The sequence below is a fragment of the Vicia villosa genome, linkage group LG1, assembly GCF_029867415.1.
Source record: "Vicia villosa cultivar HV-30 ecotype Madison, WI linkage group LG1, Vvil1.0, whole genome shotgun sequence".
NCBI classification, from domain to species: domain Eukaryota; kingdom Viridiplantae; phylum Streptophyta; class Magnoliopsida; order Fabales; family Fabaceae; genus Vicia; species Vicia villosa.
The window spans coordinates 39,760,942-39,785,196 of record NC_081180.1 but is presented as its reverse complement, the minus strand read 5'-3'; the positions used below and the strand labels follow the sequence as shown (position 1 = coordinate 39,785,196).

General features: G+C 35.5%; 2 protein-coding genes across 6 annotated transcripts; both read right to left on the bottom strand.

The window, feature by feature from the left end:
* Positions 1 to 482: 482 nt before the first annotated feature.
* On the bottom strand, positions 483 to 12,449 carry LOC131634897 (uncharacterized). 5 transcript variants are annotated; one of them, XM_058905530.1, is made up of 11 exons: positions 12,207 to 12,449; positions 9,950 to 10,009; positions 9,467 to 9,790; positions 6,813 to 9,370; positions 6,567 to 6,691; positions 5,941 to 6,282; positions 4,549 to 5,859; positions 4,182 to 4,230; positions 3,852 to 4,096; positions 3,390 to 3,491; positions 483 to 1,027 (listed from the first exon to the last, which is right to left on the bottom strand). In XM_058905530.1, exons 3-11 carry the CDS (start codon positions 9,657 to 9,659, stop codon positions 793 to 795), a joined length of 5,160 nt encoding a protein of 1,719 aa, XP_058761513.1. In that variant the 5' UTR covers positions 9,660 to 9,790; positions 9,950 to 10,009; positions 12,207 to 12,449; the 3' UTR covers positions 483 to 792. The 5 variants fall into 5 exon arrangements, with proteins under 5 accessions (XP_058761513.1, XP_058761520.1, XP_058761505.1 ...); XM_058905537.1 differs by having other exon boundaries at positions 9,968 to 10,009; XM_058905522.1 differs by lacking the exon at positions 9,950 to 10,009.
* Positions 12,450 to 19,980: 7,531 nt separating this feature from the next.
* On the bottom strand, positions 19,981 to 23,912 carry LOC131604634 (chaperone protein ClpB1-like). Its single transcript, XM_058877067.1, has 6 exons — positions 23,686 to 23,912; positions 22,336 to 23,492; positions 22,030 to 22,211; positions 21,128 to 21,762; positions 20,502 to 20,979; positions 19,981 to 20,408 (listed from the first exon to the last, which is right to left on the bottom strand). Exons 2-6 carry the CDS (start codon positions 23,486 to 23,488, stop codon positions 20,112 to 20,114), a joined length of 2,745 nt encoding a protein of 914 aa, XP_058733050.1. The 5' UTR covers positions 23,489 to 23,492; positions 23,686 to 23,912; the 3' UTR covers positions 19,981 to 20,111.
* Positions 23,913 to 24,255: the final 343 nt, after the last annotated feature.

The following is a 24,255-nucleotide window of genomic DNA, read 5'->3' as shown; positions in this document are numbered from 1 at the left end:
ACAAATGCATCCTCAACAAAGAGGAGCCGAAGGGCATTGAAAAGATCAGCAGCAAGAAAACCCACATTTGGGAAATGGTTTATTGTAAAAATTATTAAATGATTTGAGTGAAGCAGAGCAGAGCATATATGCTTATTAATCAGACAAAAGTAGGCCAGATAGTATGGTTTAAATCAAGTAAAAGGCATATACTTTTACCTTATTACATATCAATACAGGAAAAAGCTTTAAAGTTGAAAAAACTGGAAATTATAAAGTAAAACTAAGCAGCTTATGCTAGTTAATCAGACAACCTAGCCAAAAGGTATGCTGTTGAAAATAGCTATTCTACATGTATTATCTTACTATATACAGATACAGGAAAATGATTTGGAATTGAGAGAAAAGAAATGATTGAGTTAACACTGAACATCTTATATTCGATCCAAAGAAAAACAATGACCAGCTTATGGTAACTAATCAGATAACCCAGCAAAATGGTATGGTTAAACTAAGTAAACTGCATATATTATCTTACTATATACAAAAGGGTTGGAACCTGGAAACCAAAAGTTAAAGATAACTAGATTGCGAAGATCTAGACAGACATACATACATACAAAATATAGATGGGAAAGATCTAACAGCCTCCATTGGTTGAGGAGGCAATCTAGTATCATTCTTCTCCTACATTGCCAATTGTACGGTTCTATGGCGATGAAGTCCAATAATATAACTTGAAAGAAAAGGACCAAAAACAGGAGATTGCGAAGACAACTGACCAAGAAAGATAGCAAATGAATTAATTAATTATCAAAGTGCAAGACATTGTACCCTGTCTGGGATATTTTCAGGCATTGGAAGTCCAGTAACATATCTCTGGACAAATGATTTCGGAGCATTCGCCGTTGCTTCTGAGGATGATGAAGTCTCTGCCCCATCGTTCTGCCCCCGTCCATGAAATTTGGCAAATCGATTGATGACAGAAAACCTTTCCAAATCATGACACTCAAGTCTTAAGTCCAAAACTGAGGCTCTGCTTTCCAATCTGCATCATCAAGATAAAAAATGGGAAAATGAGGAAGAGTAAGAAAATTCAAAGCTAGTATATAACGATAACCAAAAGTGACAGGGTGAAATAACAAAACATTTTTGCTAATGACTAGTTAGTAGTTATCTAGCATTGCTACAATTAGGTCGACTGTAGTCACAAACCTATGCGATTGAGGTAGAAACTTTTGAGTCATGACTTAAGCACCCACTCTCTCCATTCTCTTTTATAAGTAAATTTTGACATTTAGATTCATTGAGTAAATAATGTATTTGGACTATATATAAGTTAGATACATTAATTATTTACTGAATCTAAAAAGTTAAAATTTGCTTATAAATAGGAATGGAGGGAATATGATTTCAGTTTAATATTGTGATTTGGAGGTTAATTTCTTTGTATGAGATATGTTGTATGCACACGAGTGTGCAAGTAGTATACTTTGGCATTTAAGGTGGGATATTAAGATTCTACAAGTTATGATCTTTCACCCCCTCCGGATCCAGGTAAGTTTTAAATTTCGACGACATTGATTGTCATGCAAAATTTAAACCAAGCCATTCTTAATAGCATGTGCAGACCATCCAGATCTACAACATAAGCCTCCAATATAATATGCAAGGTGGCCAATCAAACCAACTAGTCTCTTCATATATTGGTTGTAGAAGTAATTAGGTGCCTAAACCTCACGGACAATCCCAATGCTCTGGTGACCTATGGGGAAATAACATCATGGCCCCTATCAACTATTAGAATTCAGTCCAAATATGCTCATTGCATTACATTCCAATTCCAACTTTTCTTCTTTCTCTTCAGCAGTTTCCAAAAATGAGATTTCTCTGTCCTTGATTCCCTCACCACTTCCCAAAAATGCCTCCAAACTTGCATAATGATGATGAAATTTCTCACTGCACCTAAAGCAGAGTCCATCAGTTTTCCTTTCCAACGTAGTTAATGGTAATGTGGAAGATCCTCGGCAATATCATCAAGGACATTTTTGTTCTAGTCAGCATTGACAAATTTGAGTTGTGTTTTGTGACCCACTCGACAGAGCCTGGCCTACAATGTGATAGATACAGACTTTTCTCTGAAAACTGGTTCAATACTAGATGGACTACGGCTTAGGGTCTGTTTGGTTCAACCGAGGGGAGGGGAGGAATTTTTATCAAGGGGAGGGATTTTAATTACATATATGTTTGGTTTAAAATATGAAAGGGAATGGGAGGAATTTTATTTACAAATATGTTTGGTTCACAAGGGTAGAGGAGGTATTTTAAAACTAATTTACTTTTTTATCCTTGTAATTTTAACGTAAGACTCATGATATTTACCGTTTTATAATTCAAATACAAATTCGTTGACGAAATATAAGTATTCAATCAGAGAACATAATGAAAGATTTTATAAAAACGTAACTATAATTTAAAAAAAAGTATCGAATACAATAAATCTAACAAAAATGATTATAAACAAAAACATTACCATAATTAAAAAAAGTAACATTAAAATATAAAAATTAAAATAATTTTAAACACATAATGATAATAAGATGAAGATACAAAAATACAAGAAAAGAAATATAAAAGGAAGATAAAATTTGTTCAAAATATAATTTTAACATTTTAATATGTTAAATTTCTATTTAAATAAATAAATAAATAAAGGTAAATATGTAAATATTAATTATAATTAAAATGAAACACCTCCCCTCCCCTCCAAATTCCCGCAAACCGGGGGGAAGCAAAAGTGGTTCAGAAGGGATTTTGGTCCCCCTCTCCTCCCCTTCTTAAAATTTGAACCAAACTCACAAACTATTAAATATTCCCTCCCCTCCACTTACCCCCAACCAAACAGACCCTAAGGGTTAGAGCTAGAGCTTCAACATGCTGTTCTATGATATTTTATTACCACAAAAAAGGAACCATTTGTTCTATGATATTTTATTACCATAAAAAAGGAATGGAAAAGGTAACAAATATTGTATAAACTTTTAGGTTTTAACAATATTTTAGAGACATACCCACATTAAATGATCCATTTGCAAAATAAAAAAACATTGTCCCAAACTGATTGACCCTTTTCAATTTACAATGCAATATTAATTATTCTTTCCAATTATACTCTCTAATTAATACTACTTTCACCACTTCCAACACTTGATAAGGGGTATTTTGGTAAAAATATCTTCTCTTTTATTTATACTTTTTTTTAATTTGTGTGAAATAATCAAATGGGTCACTCATTGTGAGACAATGAGACGAAGGGAGTAATAACAAAACTTCAGCATTATTTGCTACTAGGGTCATTAGAAAAATTATATAATAGATTGAAAGAATCCAATTTTAAACTGCAATAGTACCTCAACATATCATTTTCCAGCTTCCTTGCCCTGTCAGAAAACTCTTCCACTTTCAAAATGTACTGGTCAATTTTATCAGAAGATTTATGCTTATTGGGCAGGCTGCATCATCAATAGCATATTTCAATTGTTATATTCAAAATTATACATAAGTGAATGCAAGAATGAACATATGGATACTATCGAATACGAGAAGTGGTTTATTGTGGGTGAGATGAACAATCGTAATCATTAAACGTGTGTACAGTCAAGATTAAAATGTGTGTACAGTCAAGATTAAAATACAAGGTCATGCAACTTTTAATAAACTTGCTAGACCATTATTGTGAAATTCCATGATCAAGATCAGCTCTGCTTACCCCCACCCCCACAATCACAACAATATAGGCCTCACTTGATATGGACCCTATGATCCATTCTAAACCCTCATATGCTCACTTCAAAACGGAAAACAAATCTTACAGGTTTTTGCTAGCCGCTGCCACTGGCAAATCACTTCCACACAATGAGACAGAACTGCAACCATCTCCTAATACTGATCTAGCAACAGAATAAACCATACAATCATTATGCAACTTGACATCTGCAGAGAGAACTTCAGCTGGAGGAGGGTTAAGTAGTTGCTGCATAAGCTGTGTTGTCAAGACAAGTCTTCTTCTTGACTTCATTCTTGGCAAAACTTCTACGAGCTCAGCATCGTCCTCAACCTAAAATTGTACATCAAGTGATGTGAATGCTGGTAATAAATGAAGTTAAAGCTTCATTTCTATAGGCTTATGATTAAGAACAAACCTTCTCAATCAATCTATTTGCAGCTTGAGCCCAGTCTAATTCTGCCACCCTGCCGATTAATAAGGAAACTCAATCTTCTTAGAAGAAAAAAGATAACAGTAATGAATATAAAACAAGATTACAATATATTCACATGGAAAAAACACTATGGAATGAAATGCACTCAGGGCAATGGAAAAGACTTCATATCAATTTGTAAAAGAGATTGGATCTTTTTCCATTTCAAGTGATCAATAATAGCAACGCATCAAATGTATTTAGATTAGCTTCCTGTGCTAAGAAGTACCAATAATAAAAAGCACACGACAACTTTAGACTGAAAAGCTATTTTTACATAAAAAATTAATAAATTTTAGCCTAAATCAACCTGATATCTCGAAGCCTTTCTGAACCCTGTTTCAATTCTTCATGCCATGCCATAAGTTCTGAAGTGGCACTTTTACGCTTCTTTGGTTTCGGAACATGCAAATCAGGCTCAACAGCAGGAGGCAATAACTGAGAAGGCACATTGACACTTGCAACTGAAGTAGGCACTGGACTTGGCCTGGCATGACCATGCTGATCAGTATTATTGAGACTATTTACTTTCTCCATTGAATTGCCAAGATGCAAACTGGCAGATTGGTTCTTCACAAAGGAAGGCTGGTCCATACTTTTTGGAGTCATTGTGCGTGCATCATACACTGGCAACATCTTGCCATTTTTAAAAGTTCCATATTGCTCAAACCATGATGGAGCCATTTGAGGATTTATTGTACAATGATCACTTCTAAGAGAAGTTACATTGTTGCTATTAGCAGCATTTTTCTGACCATATTCAACCACCTCCTCAGAAGATGCATTAGTTTCTCGTCCATCACCTGGCACTGAAGAATTATTACCCAAAACATCTTCAACTGTGTAATTGTATCCGTATGACCGTTGTCCATGATTAGAATCAAACTGTCTATCCCCTACATCATCCGATACTTTGAATTTGTTGACATCTTGATCAATAGGATTGAACTCCATATTTTTCCTGGACTGAATTTGATTTAGTGTGGAGAAATTATGACGCGAGAAAGCGTTTGGTTTTAAAGACCGGCCAAAATCCTCAATATCTCTAGGAGTCGCTGGTTGGCTAGATTGAGATGCATCAGGTATGCTTTTCACAATATGTTCCTTCACACATGAAGCACTTGCAGTCCCGTCAGCAGCATCAACAACTTCAAGCAACATCTGTTTCCCAGAGCGGTCGTTAGCATCACTCTCGGAATCTTCAATATGTGGCTTTTGTGGCCTTGTTGCAGTTTCAAAGATACTATTTGGTTGGGGATGGGATGGAGCCTTCAAAGCATTAGGCTGTTGCATGCCAGAAACATTTGTCCATACATTGTGTAAACCTTTTGACTGGGTACCATGTAGAGATGGATTAAATGTTACAGAAGGGTGCGGAGCTGTGCCAGAGTCCAATGCTGAAATTTGCATGGCAGGATCTCCAGGATGGATTTGATTTATACCACTCAGCACGGGAAGATCCTGAGCAGATGACACTGCAGATTGACTAGTTTGAGCTCTTTCACAATATTCATCTATCTGATTAGCTGAAGCTATTTGGGCAACATGGCTTGCACTGTCACATTGATTATTAGCTACTTGTCCTCCAAGACTAACCATATTCTGATTTTGTGCATGAATCCTGGAGAAAGGAAAGCCAGATGTGAAAAACTGCTGAGTATTACTCAGAGGAATATACTGTGAAGCTTTATCAAAAACTTGCCTTGGGGAACCAGCAATGTTATTTCTAATTTCATGAGATGACTCTCGAGAAGGAATAGTCTGAGCATCAGCCAACCAAGTACCCTTATCTATCATCTCAGCTGCAACATGTGATGTAGCATGAGAAGACGCCGCAGGAAGCCTTTGAGTAGGAGGAGCCAATTGTAAACCAAAGCCCTGAGATGAAGAGCTTTGATTTCGTTGAGGATGTACAATAGACCCGTTAGAAGATTCTGTATCCATCACCCTGGAAGATAAATGGCAGTTAGAAGTGCTCGTATTTGTTGCAAAGCCATGCTCCCTTGACTGATCCACTTTATGAAGAAGCTCAAGAATATTATGACTACAATAATTTTAACAAACCAAGGCAAACAGTTGAGCTAATGTCACCGTGCACATTATGAAGAGAAAAATAACCGGAAAAGGAAAGAGATAGGTAAACCAAGTTGCAGCCCCATTTAGAATATAATTTAGCAAATGAAAACGTAAAACGAGCAGTTACAGTTATTTCCACTTAAATGAATAATCGAAGAAACAATAATTTAGAAGGGACTATCACATGATGAAATAGTAGATTTGTTTGCAAGCATAAAACAGAAGCAAGAAGAAGATTTACAATTCAATTACCTGGGTGAAGCAGTCTTGTTTGAGGCATAATTACCAACATTTCTATCAAATGGCATCAACGTTTTCGGTACATGACTAGACAGTTCAGCTTTTGAAGCATTATCAACAAAGCTTTTTTTGTCACCCTGAAAAATAAGTTCCCACCTCTGTCAAATATTAAGGAATTTATTCTGATTCTCTGCAACTGGAAAAGAAAAGAACACTATAAGCAATTACTGTAGTGGTTCATATATAACAAGAGTTTACCTTCTCTGTTTCAGTATAATTCCCATCAGAATGACCATATTTTGACTGCCCTGGGTAGCTCTGGTCCCGGCCTTTAAGGCCTCCAAAGGGTTGATGGGTAATAGGCTGTGAATTTACATGTTTGTTTCCATAAGATTCTGTCTCAACACCAACATCCCCCATTGGGTGATACTGAAATTTACGAGTTACAGGAGGCCTTCTATTTCCCTGACCAGGTAACTTTGGGCTGTGCATATCACTTCCGTCAAAACTGGGATTTTCTCTCACACCACTAACTCGATGATGGGTGGGATTAGACTCCATACCATCAGCAGATTTATCCTTTTTATTGGAGTTGTCAATTTCATATGCTTCTCCTTCTGACTTCTCACTCTGTAATGACTCCAAAACTAAAGGATTCTTCTCCATTTGATGCCTATATTTCCCTGCGCCTTCATTTCTTCCATAGCTCCCCACAGAATCTGCATTCCTCCATGTGTCAACATTAGAATGTTGATGGTTGCTTGGTCGGCTCACCCATGTAGCACCAGAATTTGGGATGGCAGACATACCATTCATATCAGAATCTTCCTCACAAACCTGCATATTCCCTGCAGACTTTACATGTTCCAGTGCAACAGATGAATTATTATCAGAATCAGGCTCCCACATTGTAGGAGCCTGGCCCATATCTCGATGGGGCTGAAACACATTTTCATTTTCACGAATTTTAGGAGTAGGATTATTATCGGGTGGGGCTGATTTGACATAATTCCATCCATTAGATCTATTCAATGGCTCACTGATTTGAATATTTTCATTTATTTCTAAACCTGAGGAATTAGCAGCATTTCCATAAATATGACTTCCTTCTGCCCCTGGTTTATGCTGAGGGCTGCAATCTAGCCATTTACCTCTTTCTAAAGTTTGGGGAATTGGTCTTTGAGAAGAATCTGCATGTAACCTGTTATGCTGTTCCTGTGCAGTATCAGCACCTGGCTGATGAAATCCAGGAAGACCAGAATAGTTTACAGTAGAATTGGGCCTGCTAAGATCATCTTGACGAATTATAGGCCTTGAGTTTATATTGGGGGCTGACTGCAAATTATTATCAGGCCAAACTGATTGTTGTTTGCTGCTATCAATGGGCGAAGGTCCTTCGTTTGGTAATGAACGTTCAGTATTCCGGGAACTTAGACCACTCCATTCCTCTTGTATACCCACTTCACTGCTAGAAGTTTCAGCTACAGCAGACTGCATCAGTGCACTCCAACTCCCACTCTGAAGAGATGGAAATCCACTAAAACCATCTGAACCATCCAGCATATTGAAAGCAGAATTCCTACCAAATCCATCCCAAGGGTTGTCATCAGAACCAAACAAAATTTTTTCTTCTGTTGGATCTAGTGTAGCCACATTATGTGGAGGAGCCGGTACTAACAACTTGTCCTGTGAAGTCTCAGAAGATCCAGCCAGTTCTTGCCTCGCATGAAAGTCTTCCATTTGTACATCTCTTTGCTCAGAATTCACTTGCTGCAAGTTCTCCATATTTAGTCCACTATTAATACCAGGAGCAACTGAACCAAACATATTTTTTCCTTGAATATCTTGTCTAGAAACTGAAGTTCCATCATTTAGGTTAGTTTGATCTGACATTGCAGCATAGTGGTGAGCTGGAAATGCATTAACGCTAGTTGATATGGATGGTAATGATTGTTTGTCGCCTTGAACGTGAGAATACTGGTTTTGGATAGAAACCTGAGACATTGCAGACTTGTCTGCTTGAACATGAGAGTACAGATTAGGGGCGCCTCTTGAGCCAGAAATTGGAAGCCCGTAAAGAGACTGATCTCCCTGATTAGGAATCAAGCCCATCAGGCGCAGTTGTTCTGGGGATAACACAAAACCATTCGCGGATCCTTGCATAACAGCAGATGCACCTCGCTGGAGCCAATTTGCATTAGCTGCCATAACTTCAGGCTGCCACATGAGGTTAGATGCTTCATTGATGGGAATGCCGTTAATAAGAGATGCAGAATGGCTTGCAACTGTCTGTTTTGAAATGGAGGAAGCTGGAATCATGGAATGTTGCCTCGCTTCTAGTTGATGAAATTGTTGCTGCCTTTGAAGTTCTTGCATCTGGTTGAGCATTGCTTGTTGTTGTAAAAGCTGCATGTCATTTATCCCTGACTGCTGTCTAGGAAAAGACTGAAGCATGCTTGATTGTCGACTGCTTATTTGCTGTTGACCTCCAAAAAAATCATAATTGACAGGAGACTCTGTAGCATCAGTCCTAGTCAAGCTTTTCTTATAGTGGTCAAGACCAGCCCCTTGCTGTGACTCAAGCACTGTTACTCCTCTAGATAGACTTGATATGCCATGCAAATCAGCTCCTGTATCCATTCCCAAAATGTTTGCTTCATTTTGCCTAGACTGGAAAACCTGATGTCCCTGCATATAGCCATTAACAGATGTTTGCTGGTTTGGGGTTTGATTTCTGCCAATATCAGGCCTCTGATTTGATTGTGCCAAGTTCAAACCATGTCGCAGATGCAGGGCACTTGTGTGTTGCTCAGAATCTTTGGACATGTAAAAGGAAGTACGATTAATAATTAAAAAAAATAAAAATAGGTAGATATATCAATCAAATATATAAATTATATATAAACTTCCACCTGATTGTTGTAGATTAAAATTCTTCAAATTGGAAAGAAAAGGTCCACCAGTTGGTCTCTGGCTGCCAGCCCACAAATTGTTGCTTAGCCCAGGCCAGTTCCCGTCAACTGCCTGTGAGTGATACTGACCCTGGGACAAGTTTTCTTGACCAAAAAAATTATGGACCCTGTCTCCTACCTCGTTTCCAGGCATAGGTGACCCAGCTTGCAATTTTTCAGCATACAGCTATTTATAAGAAGCCGTAATGAATCAAGGAAGATCAAGAAAAAGTTTCTCCAATTATTATGTCCAAAAACACTCCTCTGAGCAACTATCATTTACTCCTGGAAATTGTTTAAGAAAAAAAAATAGTCTGCTGGTAAAAGTCCATTTGGTTATGTTAAATTGTTAATAAACTAGTTGCCAAAACATGGGATAGGCTAAAAATAAATTGACGTCTCATGCCATGCAAGATACCATACACAACCATTGATCAAACACACCATGTATAATATGTGCACCTATGTTGTTAATCTTGGATAGCATTGCGTAGCACAGACCCCCTAAAATGCTATAGTGAGTTAGTTGCCATAGCAAATATTTAAAACCAGTGTTTAAAGTAAACATAAATCCTCAAAAATAGACTAATACACAATAAAAAAGATCATCATACTTAAAAGTTAAAGAACCTAAAATATAGGGTAGTAAAATTTAAGCATGATAAAACATAGCTAAACTAAAAGTAGGAAGAACAAAACAATTATTCGTGAGCAGGAACACAATATTACTCTTCAAAGGGTTCGGACTGAAATTTATACCCTAAAAAAGACAACGGTGTATAAAAAAGAATCAGGAATGCATCCCCGTGATTCCAAAAGCATGCACAATAGCAGCTATGATGGCAATTTGGGGCGCAATTTGCGGCCGCTACAACCGCTATTGTTGAAAGCGGCTCGGGGGCCAACAGTATCGCGCCAAATCTTACCACCGCTACACTAATTTGCTATAGCATGCTATTGACAACATAAATGTGCACAACAGTGAAATGCTAAGAGCCCACAGACAATAAGTTTTTCAAGATGCAAAATGAACATTTTATTATAAGCACAGTGTTGCCTAGCTAAAAGAAGCCCTAAAGCTTCTCTTTTTTTCTTGCAGACCAAATTTAAACTTTGGGCATAACTGCTTCACTGATAAAAAAAAGCACTCAAGTGAAATGTATCAATTATCTGTGGTGTAAGATAAAGCTAGAGTTTCTTCGCGTTATATATTCAACATTAAGGTTTTAAGTGTTCCTTCTTAAACATGGAAAAATGGGAGAAATGTAAGAGGAAAATAACGAATGAAGTTTGCGGTTTTATACTCGGGAATAACTCAAGTGTCACAAAGTTGAATCAAAGATATTGTTACACGCTCAACGCAAAAGCTGTAAATTTTCAGACACATTTTACATTCACACATCCAGGATTTTCTTTCTTACCTATACTTGACCTAACTTCCTCCTACGCCTAGCTCAGTACTGAAACTACAGAAGGTTCAAATAGAAGAGTATCTTCGCCATAAGCATCAACTTATAAAAAGAAGTTTGACATTGACGACCAAGTTTCACCATCATTAACTCACAAATATAAACTATGCTTTACTTCCCCTTCTAAGTTAAATGTAATTGAAATACAGGTATCAGATGCACATTAGGCATCAAAATGGGGAATACATAGAGGTTCCGGAAACTATTAAATCTACTACATCAATGAGTGTTATTCTAGTAATGGCATTCAACATATTTTCTATGCCAACCTCACACTCCTTTGTTTTAATTACCACCATAATTAATCATCCTCGGGACATTTGAAAAACGCATCACATTTATGGCAACTGACAGTAACTCCACAAAATTGTAAGCAAACTCCAATTTATTACAAAACCATAGCAAATAAACATCCCAAAGAGCAAACTTATCCAAAAAAACTACAATCTCAATCCGTCCCCTTTTAGGTTGTGTGGACACATTCACTTCAACTACAACTGTAAAAAGAGTTTCACCACAAGAATCCACCACCTCTGTTCATGACTTCCAGCTCTAGACTCATATTGCATTCACTGGGATAGAATTTTAACCAACCCATCTTCATTATCTAACATAATACTAACAGAGAAGTCCACAAGCATAAATAAATTATTCAAGTGACTCTATTTTCCAGTAGAAGAAACCCTTCTCCTTCATTTTTCATAGACTACAAGGTAGACCTACACAAGACTAAGCGCTCCTATTGGCATGCAAAGAATTCAGTCTCCTTCCCAATGCAGGAGAAACCAAAACCATGAAGAAACACATGGAATCAAACACTAGAAGCTATGCAATAGTAAAACGTTACCGAGATTGAAAATCCAACAAGAAATGTGCACAATTTACCTAAGCTGAAAAGTTTTCAGCTCCTAAAGTAATGAAAGAAAGCAACAAACACAAAACTCAATTACTATTTCTTTTCCCCTACTTTCTCATCAACTAAGCTCATCTCAAACCGAAAATCACTCCAAAATCTCAAAATCACCTCCAGAACACAAAAGATCGGAAACACCGAACAATTCAAGCTCAAAATCAGCATTCGTATGGATTCAGGGATACAAAATAACCACAGGAGTTCCAGAAATTGTGCCCAATATGGAAAGCCATAGACGCAAGCAGATTTATTTATTTTTCATTTCCTAGAGAGAGAACACTAGGGTTTTTAGAGATAGAAATGGAGTTGGAGAACTCACAGTGACATTGAGGAGGTTCCGTTGAAGCTGAAAATTGATCTTGCGAAAGTGTTGAAGATCAAAGCGTTAGGGTTCGAAGCGGTGGAAGATGGAAAAAACGAGTTTCTTAGCTCACACAGATAAAGTGATCGAAATAGTGCAAATTTTTCAACGAACAGAGGAACAACACCGAGGTTCGGTCCAAAGGTGAGGTTCGGAGACCGAAGCTGATTGCTTCGGGTCCGAGGCTGGGCCGGTTTTTCTTCCCTCGCGAAATGCGAAGCCTTTTTTTCGGTAGAAAGCCCAAGAAAATGGCATGTGAAGACGTAAAGGATAAATAAATGGATTGACCAATTGAAATTGTACACGTGGCACGGTGATGGCATGAAGACTTTTGGGAGGTGATTTGAGGAATTGTCTTGCTGGGCAGAAAAGCCCAATGACTTTTCAAAAACTACTTTATTTAAACAAAACAAGTGATTAAAATTTATTTTTGTTTGTGCATTTTCATCTTAGTAAAAAATTAATAATATTCCTAAAATTTGGAACTTAACTTTAGACGCACCCAAAAATCAATTACAACTAATTCTCAAACTCAAGCTAAAGAACAAAGCTAAAAAAATCTGGCAGTTAATGTTCATATTTTTGTAATGAAGTTAATGTACGTATTTAATATAGAGGTTAAGTTTCGGACCAGTTTAATTTATATAAGGCGTCAGATTTTTTCTCTTCCTTCTTCATTTCAGAAAGTTTACTCAAAACCCAAAATGTAACTCGTGAGTAAACTCCATTGTCGTCATTTTTCAAGCTTTCTCTCTACTTCAACTACATTGAATTCTAGCCTAGGACATCACTCATCCTCCACTCCACTTCATTCATTCGATGTTTCTCATTTTTCAAGTTTTCTCACAATTTGGTAAATTTTTCATTTTTGTCCTTTTTAGGGTTGATGATGAATGCATTGCCTAAATAAGTTGTTTATGGTTCATTAGGTTGTAGTTAAAAGCATAATGGATTGATTTCTGGTGCATGCATATATATTTTTTCATGTCGCCCTATGAGGCGATCAAAATGTTGGATCTCTAAATTGGATCTTTACTGACTTATGAGGCGATCAAAATGATGGATTCTTAATTGGATCCTTGTCACCCTATGAGACGACCAAAATGTTATATCCCTAAGTGGGATCCTTGCCTCCCTACGAGAGGATCAAAATGTTGGATCCCAAAGTGGAATCCTTGTCGCCTTACGGGGCGAACAAAATGTTGGATCCCTAAGTGGAATCCTTGTCACCTTGTAAGGCAGTCAAAATATTGGATCCCTAAGTGGGATCCTTGCCGCCCTATGAGGCGATCAAAATGTTAGATCCCTAAGTGAGATCCTTGTCGTCCTATGAGGTGATTGATGATTAAACTAGCAAGTGTACTAGTATAGTCAGAGTAATAAAATAATCCATCTCCACATGGACTGCAAATTTAAACAAGGTAATAACACGCGATTTAAAATAAATAAAGGGGGGTTTGATTATGATTTGGTACGAATATAAGATGAGAAAAACTTTCAGAGTAAAATTTGATAAGGAAAAGCAATTAGATATTTTTATCAAATTCCCTAATCGCACCAGTTGATGAATGTGTATCAAATGAATAACAATTATGCAATAATTATACAGGAAATTAACAAAAATGTTGCACCCAAATCTTTGGTAATTCAAAGTTAAACTAGACATTTCTAAGTTCGTTAATTTTGGAGCCACGACTTATAATTACCTATTCCTAGTTAATTTCTAAGTTGAACAATTAATTGCCATTATTCTGATCGGTAGATTTATGATCAATAATCCATACTCATCTAAAATTACTTTGCGCGCTCGTCAACACTCAAAGAACAATGAACACAAGAATAGTTAAATAATAATTATAACATAAAATGTCAAAAATTCATATGATCCAACAGAGTATAATTTGTAGGGAGAAAATAAAGCATGGAGAAAAAGAGGAACACAAGAACAGCACAAGAACATAACATGGAAAATCCAAACTAGAAAAAATACCACAGTCGTTGTCAAATGACAACCAGCGAATAACACTGTGTGAAAATTGTTATAGCACATAATATAATACACTCAACTACCCCAGACCCCAATACATCCGCACCCTCTAAAACAAATATTTAACTATATCTCACAACACTTTAATACCATAGTATAAGAGAACAAAGAAAGTCAATACAAGCTTAAAGTGCTTTTGACTAGTGCATCTTGTAACGAAGAACTTGTATCATATATATAGCATTGGACTCCCTATTCATTCACAAAACTAATCGATGTGAGACTTCTTCAACATATATATTTTCAACCAACCCCAAAAATCTCCTCCTTGATTGAAAATAATACATAAGCTTTAATTGTCTTCACCGACAATCATACTCCAGCATAAAGAGTATAGTCACTTGAAACTAGATCACTCCAAGCATTTTCACATTGTCTTCACCAACAATCGTAATTTTAAAAACTATCATGCTCTCTCATGAAGAATATATTTCACTTGAAGATAAACCACTTCAAAAATTTTACATTGTCATCACCGACAATCATATACTTTATCATGAAGAATAAATTTCACTTGAAGCTAAACCACTCAAAGAATTTCACATGTCAAAAACTAGGTTGAAAACTTATGGTGCTACCTTCTTGTTGGTAGAAAGCTCTTCAACCACCGACATAATCTTGCACCTTGTGTAATCTTGATTGTATCAACACATCATTGACTTGAATTTTCCACAAGTCAAAAAAAAATCTTCCATCAATTTTCTCTAGCCCAAACTGCACAGCAGAATTTGTGACTGCAACTCAACAACTCTTTCACAATACTGCCTTTCTTTTTTGATGTGGAAAATCAGACAAAGCTACAATCACAAAGCATACCATTAACTTATATCCCCAGATCGAACCAAAAAGCTCTGATACCAAATGTTGAAAAAAACATAAAGCATAGAGAAAGTAAAAGAATACAATAACAATACAAGAATAGAACGTGGAAACTCCAAAATCGGAGAAAAAACCATGGTTGTTGTCAAATGACAACCAAAGAATAACACTGTGAAAATTGTTACAACATATAATATACCTTTAACTATCCCAGACCTCCAGTACACCCACATCCACCAAAACAAATATTTAACTATATCTCACAATATTCCAATAGAAGAGTATAAGAGAACAAAGAAAGTCAAATACAAACTTAAAGTGTTTTTTACTGGTGCATATTGTAACGAAGAACTTGTATCCTATATATAATATTGGATTCCCTCTTCATTCATAAAACTAAGCGATGTGAGACTTCTTTAACATGTATATTTTCAACCAACCCTAACACAATTTTGTTCATCTTTAAATACCTAATCTAAAATAACGTAGATACTCATAGTGAAATTAACCATTACCATGAGTTGATAATAAATATTCATCAAAATCAATGGAAAATACGCTCTCTAGTGGCTCCAATGGTCTCCAAATTTGCTCAAAGAAGCTCTTGGCTGTCACTTTCTAAAATTCGTAACCCTAAAAAAATGTTGAAGTTCTTTTCTCAGGGGACATATGTCAAACATGATGTTCTGACAACTGGTTCGACAAGTTAAAATACATTATGTGCATGAAAAAGTTGTTCGCGGTCAAGTACGAATTTTACATGTTCCCCCATGTTATTAAATTGCTGACACATTATGTACATATCTCTATATTTAGAATAACAATTATTATGATATATTAGGAGAAAATGGGTGATACACTAATAATTTAATTTAATTTTACACTGTCAATCAATATGACCATGCATCCCACCACATCACACTTATATTTTAATTTTCTTTTAATGACATGACATATTGTTAATTTTCTATTGGTTAAGAATAGTTGCATATCTATTAAATTCATGGATTAGTCATGATTGAACATGAAATTATAATGAAATTTTTTATCTATCATATAAGAAAATTAATGGCTCTAAAAAAAACCATTCTACCCTTGCTTCTACTACAATGAGCCACGTCTACAAACTCATATTTTGAACCATCTTTCTCTTTCCATATGCACGCTTTTATTCTGACCCATCTTTCTCTTTATCTTTTTCAAAGATGCCAACCTCCAATCTTCTTCCTTCTTTCTCTTTTTCTTCTGCCTTCTACATCTTCTTCTGCTTTCAACTTTGAATCGCTTGATTTTGCGCTGATGATTTCTTGCTACTGGTTTTTTTGATGAGGAAGAACACGGTGATGTGTTGTTTAAGAGAGCTGACTTGCATCTCACGAGGAGACTTGACTCGTCGCATTTGTGAGTCGGCATCCACCGTTTGGGTTCTGAATAATCCACGACTGTTGATACAATAATGGTAGGTTTGAAAGTTATAAAAGTTTAACTTTAGGGTTTTCTTTCTTTTTGGTATTTGAATCAAGGGTTATTCCTAGGTTTTTGCGGAAAGTCTGTCCGAGGAAGAAATAGATGGTTTGAAAGAGTGGGTTCTGCACTATGTCGGTGTTGGTTCACGGCAGGCGACGATTACTATTCCGAAATAGATTCAGTTTCAACTTTCTCTTTATTTTCTTCTAATGTTGTTTATATGTCCTTTGGATTGATAACTCAAACATCGAGTAATGGTTAGTTTGGAGTGACTTTGTAATTTCTAATTTTAACCTATATTTGATTTTTGTAGATGAACACATTATTGGATATGTACTGCTATTAAGAATTTATAAGATACTCAAATAGAACTCACTATTTTGAACCCTGTTAATGTTGTAACTGATTCTCTCCGTTTGCAACTTCAATTTGTGTATGTAGTTTTATGATTCTTGTTGCTGCTACTTTACAACATAAAATAGTTTTATAGCGCGGTTTTGAATGTTGTGTTGAAGTAGATTTATCAACTCAAGAAAGACAGTGTTGTCAAGTATAGCCGTATGAATAATAATGTTAACCCCTTTAAATTGGTGATGAGACCAATTTGGCGTATTTCTCACTCATAACATATTGCAGTCTCTTTCTGGTAATTTCTCAATTTGGTTACATATGGATTGTAAATTAACAATGAATTGTTAATTTGAATCTAATCTGACCGTTATTGGAATAAAATTGTTTGCCATTTGATTTGATGTAATTTTGTGATGTTTATTTCGAACTGATAATCTACGAGCTACTTGAGAATCTATCACTTATCTTTACATATTTGTTTTCTCAGGTGTATTTGAATCATTCATGGGTGCAGGTTTACAGCGGCCTCTTTAGGAACATGTCCACCGTACGATCTTGAGACTCCACCGTAAATTAAATTGGTATGTTGAGATCGGTAATATTTCTGTTTAATTCTGTCGAGATCAATACTTGAATGAAATAAAGGATAATGAAATCAAGAATTTAATATTTTGAAGTTATTAATATAAGTTAATGTTTGTATTGGCTTCATGAAATAAATTTGCTTATAGTTTCAAAAATCCTTCAAATCATTGTGCTGGTCTGTTCTGATGTTTAGTGGTTTTCACTTTCCAGGTTCAATCTTTCTTTGCTGTTGTGAAGGTATTATTCCATCTACTTGGCGATCCTAGAACTCACGACGATACTTTAACTCGTATGAACATTATTGGACGTCACCCAATTCTGTTAGAGATATGATGCTCATAGTGCCGACGCTGTTCTCCTGTTGGCGGCGAAGTGAACGATACCGAACTTTGTTGGTGGTTCAGATGTTAATCGTTGCGGTTATGTTCTGATTATGCAGGATCGGTTTATTTGCAGCTGGGTGGTTTTATTTTGAACTGCAGTACCAGTTTATTTATGCATAGTTTTTGTGTGGATGCAGGGCTCGGTAACAGGTTCGATCCATGGCAAGTGTAGGTGGTGGCCTGATTGGTTTAAAGTTACAACAGATCCGATTTTTGTTGAGTTAGAGTGCAGAGCTGCGGTTATACGGGAACCAGTTTTGAATTGTTTTTTTTTTGCTACGAGTTGACATTCAATGTTTCTGCAGCTTCTGATTTTGCAGCAAGTGCATCTTGCTAGTCTTCAAACAAAATTGGAGACTCTATGATGTCTGTTGTGTATTTGTCTTCTTTTGGTATGTCCTATTTTATGGGAAGCCAATGTATCTTTCTTTTTAAAAAATGGAAAATGGATACAAATTTTTTTTTTTTTAAATTTGTGTTTTATCTAAATATTTAAATATATATCTTTCTTTTTAAATATATATATGAGACGTATCAAATGAGAACTTTGACTATAATGAAAACTGAGAACTTTTAATAATAACCATTAAATTTGAATTAATGACTCGGATTTATCTTATATTTTAAAGAGATAAATACGTTTTTAGTCCCTATAAATATGTGACCCTGCATTTTTAGTCCCTATAAAATTTTTCTTTAATGAATAGTCCTTATAAAATTATTATGCACCTAGTTTCAGTCCTTACTGTCAAACCAATGTGTATTTTAGAATGATTATTTTGCAAACATGTTCATAATGTTTTAAAAAGTTTCTGAAAAAAAAAACTCAAAATTTAATTTCTAAGTTGAGATTTTTATTACTTTTATTATTATTTTTTGAAATTTGAAAAATTCATATTTAATTTTTCTCGTTTTAAAAAATTCTAAAACTTGGTAAATAAATATTTTACAGTATTCTAAACATATATAAAAAAAATTATTCAAAAATTTAAAATTAAAGGGTAATTAAACAGTTTTTAAAATTTTAGAAAATAGCAGGGACTGAAATTGCATGCATAAAAATTTTAGAAGGACAATTTATTGAAGAAAAATTTTATAGGAACTAAAAATGCAGGGTCGCATATTTATAGGGACTAAAAACGTATTTAACCCTATTTTAAATACATATTACATAAATATTTTGGTCACTTAAACATTAATTAAATATTATAAAATATAAGGTAAATCTGAGCTATTAATTCAAATCTAATAATTATTATTAAAAGTTCTCAGTTCTCATTATGAGAAATGAGAACAATTAATCACAACCATTAAATTTAGATTTGTTGATTTTAATGGACATGATTTGTTTCTCTTTCTATGATTCTTATTATTTATTTTAAATCAACATAGAAAGAGAAACATATTCTGTCCATTAAAATCAACAAATGGTTGTGATTCATTGTTCTCATTTCTCATAATAACCAAGTGTTCTCAATTGAGTCGTCCTCTATATATATATATATATATATATATATATATATATATATATATATATATATATATATATATATATATATATATATATATATATATATATATATATATATATATATATATATATATATATATATATATATATATATATATATATATATATATATATATATATATATATATATATAATTTTAAAAATTATTGTAGGAGGAGTTCTTATTTCATTTATATATGCCAAAAAGAGTTGTTTTTTTATACATATATTACCATCAGCATTTGTCACATACATTTTGCTTCACGTTTTTAATTTAATTAGCATAAGTCAATAAATCCCATCGTTTTGCATGTGTTTACATGAATTTACAAAAGAGAAGAACCATTTGGTTTATAATACATGTTATGCTACATGCGTATAGGTATCAATATATTGTTACATTAGCTTCCCATAAAATAGGACATACCAGATAGGTACAAAACAAGACAATAGATTAATAAATACATTTAGAAATTTGTCCTCAGATAGGTACAATTAACTTTCTTCCAACATGTTAACGAATAAACTTGCAAAAGTAAATTATGTATTGATGACCAAAAAATCATTACAATGACAATGACTTTCATCTCTTAAGTAACACCACCAATTCAAACTGACAAAACTAAGTTAAAGAACATCACAAAGTTAAACATGAGTAACTATATCCACACAAAAAAACATCATAGCAGTTACACTAAAATTCACTCGTCCATTTCATCATCATCAATCTCCTCAATTTTCATTTTCTTAATAACCGCCTGAACAGCATCACTTTTTGGCCCATTTGGTATCTGAATCAAAATGTCTGACTTCACCCCAGTTTTAGCATTAACAATGCCTCCATTCTTTTCTACACGGTATGCCAAATCACTTCCCTTAGGCCCAGCATCTATGTAAACCGTTGTGTTCTCATCAATTTCTTCTTTTATAAGCATTCTAGAGAGTTCTGTCACCACCTTCTTTTCTAACCACCTCCTAATTGGTCTAGCACCATACACCTTCACAAGTCACAACAGCAAAAATAACTAGTTAGTACACCATTTTTTCTGCAGTATTCTGTAACTAAGTATAGAAATGAATATAACACTTACAGGATCATAGCTCTTGGCAAGAATTAAATCTAGTGCTGCATCGGTCACTGCCATTGCAATTCCTTTCTCAGCAAGACGACTAGCTACGTCCTTCATTTGCAATCTTGCAACCTTCCTCAATTGTTCATGTGAAAGAGGATCAAATACAACAACTTCGTCAAGTCGATTCAACAACTCTGGCCTAAAATGCCGTCTTACTTCCTGCATTACTCGGTCGTGAGCAGCTTGCATGGTGCACTTTCCTGAAAGTCCACTTAGAAGATGCTCAGCACCAAGATTTGAAGTCATGATAATGACTGTGTTTCTAAAATCCACAGTTCTGCCATGTCCATCAGTTAGCCTTCCATCATCCAAGACTTGGAGAAGAGTGTTGAATACAGATGTGTGTGCTTTCTCAACTTCATCAAAAAGTATCACACTAAATGGCCTTCTCCTTACAGCTTCAGTTAATTGACCACCTTCTTCGAATCCAACATACCTGAAAATTCAATTCAACAAATGAGCAATGAAATGCACATTGGATACCAAGTCTGCAATTTTATTCATAATAGACTAAATAGTTGTACGTTTAAACTCTATTTAGGCTTTTAGTCTGAATAAAATTCAGTACAGATCCAACAGCTTACCCTGGTGGTGCACCAATCAATCTTGATACGGAGTGTTTTTCCATGTATTCCGACATGTCAATTCTTACTAGCTGATTTTCATCATCAAAGAGTTGCTCTGCCAGAGCTTTTGCAAGTTCAGTTTTACCAACACCAGTTGGACCAAGGAATAGGAAGGAACCAGTTGGTTGTTGAGGTCTTCCTAAACCAGCTCTTGATCTCAATACAGCCTCAGCAACAGCATTAACTGCTTGGTCTTGACCCACAACTCTAGTGTGCAATCTGTCACCAAGTCCAACCAACCTTTCTTTGTCATTTTGACCTAGCCTAGTTACTGGAATACCGGTCCATCGGCTAACAACCTCGGCTATTTGGTCAGGTCCAACTGTTTCTGTCAACATCAGGTTCTCATTGGTGTTACTATCAGTGCTGCCTTCAAGGTTTTTAATTGCAGTCTCCACCTCTTCAATTGCACCATATCGTAGGTCTGCAGCCCTGGCTAGATCATACCGCCTCTCCGCCTCCTGTAGTGCAAATAGGAGCTCTTCACGTTTCTGCTTCAGCCTTCGAATCTCATCAATCCTCTCTTTTTCATTGCTATACTTCATCTTCAGAGGTTGAAGTTTGTCTCTTAAATCATCAAGTTCTCTCCGCACCTACAAATAACATCAACATTTAGAATCATTAAAGTATTACAAATACACAAAAGAAAATGAAAACTGTCCTGTAAAAAAAAATACAAAATTTGCAACATTGTCCAACACTAAGGTGTATTTAGTTAATTGAATCAAATTTGATTAACTAAGTTATTTATCAATCATTGAATAAACATATGTTCATTGTCTGATATATCATTTGACGCTACATGGCAAATTTGAATTTGGAAGTCCTAGTTAAGATCAAAACTCAGCATCTATACTTACATCTACAAGACGGGCTTTGCTAGCTTTGTCCTCCTCTCTCTCTAGAGCATGAAGCTCTACTTCTAGCTGCATTCTCTTCCTTTCAAGATTGTCAATTTCTTCTGGCTGACTATCAAGTTGAACTCTCACATTTGCACATGCCTCATCAACTAAATCAATTGCCTTGTCAGGAAGATGACGCCCTTAACAAATACAAAATACAAACATATACCATGTTAGCAAAGCCACGACCAAAATCGTGCCCATCCAATAAGTAATCAACATAAAAAATAAAAATAAAAACATTAAGAAAGTGCAACAGTGTACCAGTTATGTACCGACTAGACAACTGAGCTGCAACAACAATAGCACGGTCTTGAATTCTAACACCATGATGGCCCTCATATCTCTCTTTCAGCCCACGAAGGATGCTAATAGTATCAGGAACACTAGGTTCAGCAACATAAACCTGTTGAAACCTCCTTTCAAATGCTGCATCCTTTTCAACATACTTCCTGTATTCATCAAGTGTTGTAGCACCAATGCATCTGAGTTGGCCACGAGCAAGCATAGGTTTAAAAAGATTAGCAGCATCCATCGTTGATCCTTCCGTTCGACCAGCACCAAGAACAAGATGAATTTCATCAATGAATAGAATAACTTTCCCTTCAGCTTCTTCCACCTCCTTCAAAACAGACTTCAACCTCTCTTCAAATTCTCCCCTATACTTTGTGCCAGCAACTAATGCACCCATATCCAAAGCAATTAACCTAACATCAGCAAGATTACTAGGAATATCTCCTTTAACAATCCTCCGAGCCAACCCTTCAACAACAGCAGTTTTTCCAACACCCGGCTCTCCTATAAGAACAGGATTGTTCTTAGTCCTTCTCGACAAAATCCTAACAACCCTTCTTATCTCTTCATCGCGTCCAATAACAGGATCAAGCTTCCCTGCTTGTTCAACCAAATCTCTCCCATAAATTTTCAAAGCATGAAAATTAGTATCATCAGAAGCACTTTTAACTTTCTTCCCCTCTCTACCACGAAGCTTGTCAACCTCTATTCTAACCCTAGTAGCAGCAACACCAGCTTCTCTAAACAAATCTCCAATCTGAGAATCCTCAAGAATTGCCAATATCAACTGATCAACAGCTAAATGAGTGTCACCCAGTAACTTCTGTAGATCTTGTGCTCTCCTCAAGACTTTAACAAGAGAACTGCTTCCAGGTACTTGTTCCGGTGGAGGAGATTGTGAAGGAAGTTTCGTCAATGCTCGTTTTAAAACTCTTTGAACAGCACGTGCAGATTCTTGACCACAAAGATTTGAAACTGATTGGAAAAATATACCAGTGGGATCAGAAACTAGCACGGAAGCAAGGTGTACAGGAGTGAGTTGAGCATGTCCGGAACTTGATGCTAGTTCATGAGCAGCAACAAGTGTTTCATTTGTCTTGTGAGTAAACTTCTCTGGATCCATTTATCTACATTGCAAAAATAAAAATAAATATACGGACAATCTCATCCAAGAACCCTAGTTTTTGAAAAATCAAGACTCTGTTTTTCTTCATGACTCGTGATAAAGCTATGTTATAACACGTCGAGAACAACAAATAGACATATGAAAAGAGAGCGTGTTATTGGAAAAATCGGAAACGTTACGAGAGTTGAACATACCTTTGATTGCAAAAGACGAAGTAAAGTTCTGCTTTCTTCGAAAGCAAGGTAGAGTGAAGGATGATTTTTTGGAATGAAGTGGAAAAGAAAAGAGAATGTAGAATTGGGAATGGTTGTAGTTTGAGTTTGACTCAGTGAGAATGGTAATAACTGATCGACGACGGTGATGAGGAGCTGAGAAGAAGGTGGAGTATTTTGTTAGGGAAGAGGAGACGCCGTCTTGTTTTTCTGGGAAAAGCGAAAGAAAATACTAGGATTTTATTTTCTATTGTCGTCTTTTCGCTTCCTATTATTAATAATAACTAGTAACAAACCCGTGCGTTCGCACGGGTTCTGATATGGGACACGCATTTATTTCAGAAGTATATTTTTAATAATTTAATGTATAATTAATAAAAAAACATTGATCATTAAACTTCATTTTTCCTTTAATAACCAATATTTTGATCAATAATTTCATGTTTCCGTGTATATCTATTATTTTTGTTTAAGTATTTTTATAAAAAACATCTGGATCAATAGTAAATTTTTGTATATAAAAATATTTAGATTAATAATAGATTTTTGGTC